Source organism: Schistocerca cancellata, chromosome 8 (genome assembly GCF_023864275.1).
Source record: "Schistocerca cancellata isolate TAMUIC-IGC-003103 chromosome 8, iqSchCanc2.1, whole genome shotgun sequence".
Classification (NCBI taxonomy): Eukaryota; Metazoa; Arthropoda; class Insecta; order Orthoptera; family Acrididae; genus Schistocerca; species Schistocerca cancellata.
The window spans coordinates 83,700,861-83,709,326 of record NC_064633.1 but is presented as its reverse complement, the minus strand read 5'-3'; the positions used below and the strand labels follow the sequence as shown (position 1 = coordinate 83,709,326).

The window sequence follows — 8,466 nt, the reverse complement described above, 5'->3', positions numbered from 1 at the left end:
GGGGGGGGGGGGGGGGCTAATTGGGGAGGGGAGCAGGGTAGTGGCGGAGTGGAATATCGCTTAACAAAAGGAGAGTTGGGGTCCTCCACCGACAAATTGGTAAAATTTGGTGTTGCTTAAAGTAATTTTTCGTAACTGTTTTGGAGTTTAGGGTAAAAGAAACTTATTGTCACATGGGAGATTTTATAAATTACATAAACCATGAAAAAGGTCAACTTACAACAAATACGTTTTCATGAATTTTCTGGATACAGAAGGTGACATGAATGTAAAACCTTGAACTTGACATGAATATAAAAAAAATTCTGTAACAAAATTCAGCATATTTCCGTATTCTGCCTAATTTGTCATGCTCATTCACCTCTGTTTCTTTTTACTGAATATGTCAATGATATTTTCTATCTCCATATCTCTTTCTTTATGGATATGTGCAAGAGCCAATTCATTTAGTCTCACCTGCCCCATTGTGTTACGCAAATATGTCTTTATTCGTCTCAAAGTAGAGAAGCTTCGTTCAGGAGTGCTTTTGGTGACAGGAATGAGCCCAAATATTTGAAGTAAAACAAAAAATGGCTCTGAGCACTATGCGACTTAACTTCTGAGGTCATCAGTCGCCTAGAACTTAGAACTAATTAAACCTAACTAACCTAAGGACATCACACACATCCATGCCCGAGGCAGGATTCGAACCTGCGACCGTAGCGGTCACGCGGTTCCAGACTGAAGCGCCTGAAGTAAAACATATAAATTTGGGAAAAACTGCTTGTCGCATTTCTTTAATGCTTCTGTTACTGTTTCAGGTCTTTTACTTTCATCAACCCACTTTCTCTTCCATAGTTTCAACTCTCCTTTCATTAAATGCGAAGAACTCTTCAAAAACTGTTGATATTTCTCGGATGCCTGGATCACTTCATACCAACTATATTTTAAACAGTATGCAGGAATAAGACCTTCAAGTGGTAATATGGCGCGAAAATCTTGGGGAAATCTTGTTTCTAGCTCGGCTATAAAACCATCCACAACAGGTAAAAATACTGTTCGCCTGAAGTATTCCTCGGCGTTTGAAGCAGGAACGTTGTCTCTTTTGGTTTGTGTTGAAATAGTTCTTGCCATTGCTATTACACTTCCAATATCTTCTGCCAGTTTAACAGCGCCTTCAAAAATACTCCCGAATTCTATTTCCGAATCCATCCTTGTATTGTTGAACACCTCAATCACATCACTGGCATTATTTAAGGCAGTTGTTAAATCCATTTTAGGACTTTGGAGCTGTTCGCTTAGTCTTAGAGAGAAGCAATATGCTGCAGTTGCTAAAGCTACTACGAAGTCTCCTCTTCCGACAGCAGAACTAAACATACAAGCTTTACTAGCCGTTTCTGCATTGGTTTCACGACCACTTGAAAGTTCGTCAAGCAAGGTCACGACCGGGACAAATAGCTCCTTGAAAGTAATAAGGCTATCGTGTCTTTCCACCCATCTTGTTGGACACATTGCCTTCGACTTCGTTTTCTTTGACCCTGTGAACGGTAGTCGTGATATAGCTTCCTCTAGGGAACTTTTTCTGTTTGCAGAGGCAGACAAGAATTCTGAAACTGATCCTACAATTCCCATCATATTTCTAACTATTGGAGTATCACAAGACTTCAAAATGCACAAGTTCAAAGAGTGGCTAAAACAGTGGGTATAAATAGCCAACAGCTGCTTACTTAAAATAAGAGCTTGAACTCCTTTAAATCTTCCAGCCATGTTTGAGCCACCATCATAGCCCTGTCCACAAAGATACTGATAGTTCAGCCCCAGTGTCTTGAGTTCTTCACCGATGGCTTCTGCAATCGAAGTGCCAGTGGTTGATTTAAGCTCAGTAAAACCCAGAAAGTCTTCTTTGGTAACAAAGGTCTATGTGCAATGTACCTAATACAAAATGTCATCTGCTCCATAGTGGTGACATCACTTGTTTCATCACACCTAATGCTAAAAAATTTAGCCTTTTACACGTCTCTCGATATTGAGGAGCGAACAGCGTCACCAATGCAATGTATGACTTCGTTTTGGACTGTGTTGCTTATCATAGAACTGTTTCGGCCACATGTACTGAAATGTTTTAAATCTTCATCTCCAGCATCCATACTGAAATACTCCATGTTTTCCCTATAGAAGATCATCAGTTTTTTTTCCTTTAGCTCAGGAATTAAACCATGATCACGATGTCCTCGTAAAGGTAGGTTATTTCTTGCTCACAGGTCTACAGTCTTTATAATAGGCCTCAAGCGTTTCCGGTTTTCTTCAATAACTGAATATTTCTTGGTATCAAGGACAACAGCAATACTTTTTTACTTGATTCCATAGACTTGTTGAATTCTGTGGCCTTCTCCATGGAAAATTTGTGATATTTTGTTTTTTCATGATGACGAAGATCTTCCGTAGCATTTTTGTATTTGACCAATGGTTCTTTTACCAGTGTTTTCAACACCTATAAAAATAAATTAAAAAGGTCTTAGGTAAAGAATTAGGTAAAATTAGTGCAAACACCAAATCTTGTAAGCACTCGAAATGTTAGCAACATAGAAATTTTTGCTGAAAAACCAAGCCTGAAAACTATTTCATCTATATCTACGTGATTACTCTGCTATTCACAATAAAATGCCTGGCAGAGGGTTCAATAAACCACCTTCATGCTGTCTCTCTACCGTTCCACTCTCGAATGGCATGCTGCAAAAACGAGTACGTAAATTTTTCCGTGCGAGCCTTGTTTTCTCTTACTTTATCGTGATGATCATTTCTCCCTATGCAGGTGGGTGCCAACAGAATGTTTTCGTAATCGGAGGAGAAAACTGGTGATTGAAATTTCATGAGAAGATCCCGTCGCAACGAAAAACGCCGATGTTTTAATGATTGCCACTCCAATTCACGTATCATGTCTGTGACACTATCACCCCTATTTCGCGATAATACAAAACGAGCTGCCCTTCTTTGTACTTTTTCGATGTCATCCATCAGTCCCACCTGATGCGGATCCTACACCACACAGCAGTACTCCAGAACAGGGCAAAAGTGTAGTGCAAGCAGTCTCTTTGGTAGACCTGTTGCACCTTATAAGTGTTCTGCCAATGAATCGCAGTCTTTGGTTTGCTCTACCCACAACATTATCTATGTCATCGTTCCAATTAAGGTTATTTGTATTTGTAATTCCTAAGTATTTAGTTGAATTTACAGCCTTCAGATTTGTGTGACTTATCGCGTAATCGAAATTTAGCTGATTTCTTTTAGTACTCATGTGAATAACTTCGCACTTTTCTTTATTCAGGGTCAATTGCCACTTTTCGCACCTTACAGATATCTTATCTAAATCATTTTGCAAGTCGTTTTGATCATCTGATGACTTTACAAGACGGTAAATGACAGCATCATCTGCAAACAAGACGTCTACTCAAATTGTCTCTTATGTCGTTAATATAGATCAGGAACAATAGAGGGCCTATAACACTTCCTTGGGGAACGCCGGATATTACTTCTGTTTTACTAGATGACTTTCCGTCTATTACTACGAACTGTGATGTTTCTGACAGGAAATCACGAATCCAGTCGCACAACTGAGGCGATACTCCATAGGCACGCAGTTTGATTAGAAGGCGCTTCTGAGGAACGGTGTTGAAAGCCTTCTGGAAATCTAAAAATATGGAATCAATTTGACATCCCCTGTCGACAGCACTTATTACTTCATGAGTATAAAGAGCTAGCTGTGTTTCACAAGAACGATATTTTCTGAATCCGTGCTGACTATATGCGAATAAATCGTTTTCTTCGAGGTACCTCATAATGTTCGAATACAGTATATGTTCTAAAACCCTACTGCAAATCGACGTTAGTGATATAGGTCTGTAATTCAGCGGATTACTCCCACTTCCCTTTTTGGGTATTGGTGTGACTTGAGCTATTTTCCAGTCTTTAGGTACGCGTCTTTCTGTGAGCGAGTGGTTGTATATAATTGCTAAATATGGAACTCTGAGAGGAACCTGACTGGTATACAATCTGTATCGGAGGCCTTGCCTTTATTAAGTGATTTAAGCTGCTTTGTTACACCTAGGATATCTACTTCTATGTTTCTCATCTTGGCAGTTGTTCTTGATTGGAATTCAGGAATATTTACTTCGTCTTCTTTGGTGAAGGAGTTTCGGAAAACCGTGTTTTATAACTCTTCTTTAGTGGCAGTGTCATCAGTGACTTCACCGTTGTTATCGCGCCGTGAAGGTATTGATTGTGTCTTGCCACTGGTGTGCTTTATGTTTAACCAGAATCTCTTTGGGTTTTCTGCCAGATTTCGAGACAGAATTTAGTTGTGGAAATTATTAAAAGCATCTCGCATTGAAGTACGTACCATATTTCGAACTGCTGTAAAACTTTGCAAATCTTGGGGATTTTGCGTTCTTTTAAATTTGGCACCCTTTTTTCGTTGCTTCTGCAACAACGATCAGACGCGTTTTGTGTACCATGGGGGATCAGTACCATCACTTATTAATTTAAGTGGTATATACACTCCTGGAAATTGAAATAAGAACACCGTGAATTCATTGTCCCAGGAAGGGGAAACTTTATTGACACATTCCTGGGGTCAGATACATCACATGATCACACTGACAGAACCACAGGCACATAGACACAGGCAACATAGCATGCACAATGTCGGCACTAGTACAGTGTATATCCACCTTTCGCAGCAATGCAGGCTGCTATTCTCCCATGGAGACGATAGTAGAGATGCTGGATGTAGTCCTGTGGAACGGCTTGCCATGCCATTTCCACCTGGCGCCTCAGTTGGACCAGCGTTCGTGCTGGACGTGCAGACCGCGTGAGACGACGCTTCGTCCAGTCCCAAACATGCTCAATGGGGGACAGATCCGGAGATCTTGCTGGCCAGGGTAGTTGACTTACACCTTCTAGAGCACGTTGGGTGGCACGGGATACATGCGGACGTGCATTGTCCTGTTGGAACAGCAAGTTCCCTTGCCGGTCTAGGAATGGTAGAACGATGGGTTTGATGACGGTTTGGATGTACCGTGCACTATTCAGTGTCCCCTCGACGATCACCAGTGGTGTACGGCCAGTGTAGGAGATCGCTCCCCACACCATGATGCCGGGTGTTGGCCCTGTGTGCCTCGGTCGTATGCAGTCCTGATTGTGGCGCTCACCTGCACGGCGCCAAACACGCATACGACCATCATTGGCACCAAGGCAGAAGCGACTCTCATCGCTGAAGACGACACGTCTCCATTCGTCCCTCCATTCACGCCTGTCGCGACACCACTGGAGGCGGGCTGCACGATGTTGGGGCGTGAGCGGAAGACGGCCTAACGGTGTGCGGGACCGTAGCCCAGCTTCATGGAGACGGTTGCGAATGGTCCTCGCCGATACCCCAGGAGCAACAGTGTCCCTAATTTGCTGGGAAGTGGCGGTGCGGTCCTCTACGGCACTGCGTAGGATCCTACGGTCTTGGCGTGCGTCCGTGCGTCGCTGCGGTCCGGTCCCAGGTCGACGGGCACGTGCACCTTCCGCCGACCACTGGCGACAACATCGATGTACTGTGGAGACCTCACGCCCCACGTGTTGAGCAATTCGGCGGTACGTCCACCCGGCCTCCCGCATGCCCACTATACGCCCTCGCTCAAAGTCCGTCAACTGCACATACGGTTCACGTCCACGCTGTCGCGACATGCTACCAGTGTTAAAGACTGCGATGGAGCTCCGTATGCCACGGCAAACTGGCTGACACTGACGGCGGCGGTGCACAAATGCTGCGCAGCTAGCGCCATTCGACGGCCAACACCGCGGTTCCTGGTGTGTCCGCTGTGCCGTGCGTGTGATCATTGCTTGTACAGCCCTCTCGCAGTGTCCGGAGCAAGTATGGTGGGTCTGACACACCGGTGTCAATGTGTTCTTTTTTCCATTTCCAGGAGTGTATCTCTCAATTGCTGTTAATACTATGTCTTTGGAAACATTCCACAACTTTTCTACACTTACATGATCAGATCGGAAGGAGTGAAGACTGTCTCTTAAAAAGGCGTTAAGAGCATTTTATCAGCTTTTTTAAGTAGATATACTTTGCGTTTTTTTTTATGGTTGTAGGTGTTACGGTATTCAGTCAGCAGAAACTGTCTTGTGGTCGCTAATACCTGTAACCGTCACAACACTCACTATTTGTCCACGATTATTTGTTGCTAAAAGGTCAAGTTTGCTTTCGCAACCATTTACGCTTAGAGTGGGCTCATGTACTAATTGTTCAAAATAATTTTCTGAGAAAGCATTCAGTACAATTTCGGATGATGTTTTATGCCTGCCGCCGGCGTTAAACGTATAATTTTTCCAGCATATCGAGGGTAGATTGAAGTCACCACCGACTATAATTGTATGAGCGGGGTACTTATTTGAAACGAGACTCAAGTATTCTTTGAACTATTCAGCAACTATGTCTTCTGAGTCGGGGAGTCGGTAAAAAGATCCAATTAATAGTTTAGTCCGATTGTCAGGTATAACCTCTACCCTTACTATTTCACATGAACTATCTACTTCAATTTCGCTACAAGGCAAACTACCTCTGACAGCAATAAATACTTCGCCACCAACTGTATTTAATCTATCCTGTCTGAAAACTGTTAGATCGTTTGAAAAATTTCGACTGAACTTATTTCCAGCTTTAGCCACCTCTCTCTACCTACAACTATTTGAGCTTCAGTGCTCTCTGTAAGGGCTTGGAGCTCTGGTTCTTTCCCAACACAGCTACGACAATTTACAACTACAATACCAGTCGTTTCTACAACTACCTTACTGTGTTTTACCTGCCCACTTTCTGACGGACGCCCCTTCTGTGGTTCCCTGAGACCCTGTAACCTAAAAAACCGCCCAGTCCCTTCCACACAGCCCCCGCTACCCATGTAGCCGCCTCCTGTGTGTAGTGGACTCCTGACCTATTAAGCGGAACCCGGAAAACCCACCACCCAATGGCGCAAGTCGAGGAATCTGCAGCCTACACGGTCACAGAACCGCCTGAGCCTCTGATTCAGACCCTCCACTCGGCTCTGCACCAAAGGAACACAGTCGGTTCTATCGACGATGCTGCAGATGGTAAGCTCCACCTTAATCTCGGAAGCAAGACCGGCAGTCTTTACCATTTCCGCTAGCCGCCCGAAACCAGACAGAATCTGCTCCGATCCAAAGCGACACACGTCATTGGTACCGACATGTGCCAACACCTGCAGTTGGCTGCACCCTATACTTTTCATGGCATCTGGAAGCACCCTTTCCACACCCAGAATGACTCCCCACGGAATGCACACAGAGTGCACAGTGGCTTCCTTCCCCTCCTTGGCAGCCACATTCCTAAGGGGCCCCATTACGCGCCTAACGTTGGAGCTCCCAACTACCAGCAAGCCCACGCTCTGTGAATGGCCAGACCTTGTGGTCCGAGAAGCTTCCTCTGGAACGGGGTGGACGACTGCATCCGGCTCAGAGACATCGTCAGTCACAGATAACTCCCGAAACTTGTTCGTCAAACGAACCGGGGAGGCCCTACGATCGGCCCCACAGAAAGTCTTTCGCTGCCTGCCACACTTTGGAATGATCTCCCACTCGACCATGGGTGAGGGGTCAACCTAAGCGCAGGCAGTATCCGGGGAGGTCACAGCAGTGGACCTATCAGAGGACACGTGGGACGTGCTCGACGTCCCTCGCATTCCCGCGTCCGAACCCCCACAGTGACGCCCCTTGGCAGCAGCCTCAAGCTGTGTGACGGAAGCCAACGCAGCCTGAAGCTGTGAGCGAAGGGTCGCCAGCTCAGCTCGCATCTGTACAGAACAATCACAGTTCCTATCCATTACGACACTCCTCCTGTTTGAAGCGCTTAAAAATACTTAAGAAGCGAGAGTTGTACTCGCCTTAGTAGTAGCAGGAACTAGCGGTGCCTAGGCCGGCCGCGGTGGTCTAGCGGTTCTGGCGCTGCACTCCGGAACCGCGGGACTGCTACGGTCGCAGGTTCGAATCCTGCCTCGGGCATGGGTGTGTGTGTGATGTCCTTAGGTTAGTTAGGTTTAAGTAGTTCTCAGTTCTAGGGGACTTATGACCTAAGATGTTGAGTCCCATAGTGCTCAGAGCCATTTGAACCATTTTTGAACTAGCGGTGCGCTCTCGCTGACGGTCTAACTGACACTGACTGAGCTGTTCTACAGGCGTCTAAAGCTAGCGAAATGAGGGATGCTCAACTACCGGACCTACCGATAGATGGCTCTACCAGCTGATTACTGTCGTCTGTATTGCCCGCCATATTCAAATTTCCCAAGAAGTTCTCTCGGCCTGTACGGTGTAAAAGGAATTAAGGATTATCGAAATGGTGATTTCTTGTTCCGCTTTCAATTGTACGAAGCGATGGAGTAAGAAAAGTGACTTACCATTTCACAGGTAATAGGACTACCGATACAA

At 45.2% G+C, this 8,466-nt stretch overlaps 1 protein-coding gene across 1 annotated transcript; it reads right to left on the bottom strand.

Annotated features, from left to right (window-relative positions):
* Window positions 1-357: 357 nt before the first annotated feature.
* On the bottom strand, window positions 358-2,141 carry LOC126095378 (52 kDa repressor of the inhibitor of the protein kinase-like). Its single transcript, XM_049910182.1, has 3 exons — window positions 2,019-2,141; window positions 824-1,896; window positions 358-523 (listed from the first exon to the last, which is right to left on the bottom strand). The coding sequence occupies exons 1-3, from the start codon at window positions 2,139-2,141 to the stop codon at window positions 358-360; spliced, it is 1,362 nt and encodes a 453-aa protein (XP_049766139.1).
* Between the last annotated feature and the right edge of the window lie 6,325 nt (window positions 2,142-8,466).

Bases quoted from the DNA above. Each gene is read 5' to 3' on its own strand.
- LOC126095378 (XM_049910182.1), bottom strand. From the start codon at position 2,141: ATGGAGTATTTCAGTATGGATGCTGGAGATGAAGATTTAAAACATTTC. The intron at 1,897-2,018 runs GTTCGCTCCTCA...CATTGCACATAG, and splicing joins TACATTGCATTGGTGACGCT to ACCTTTGTTACCAAAGAAGA. The intron at 524-823 runs GTGGGTTGATGA...TGTCACCAAAAG, and splicing joins TTGAAACTATGGAAGAGAAA to CACTCCTGAACGAAGCTTCT.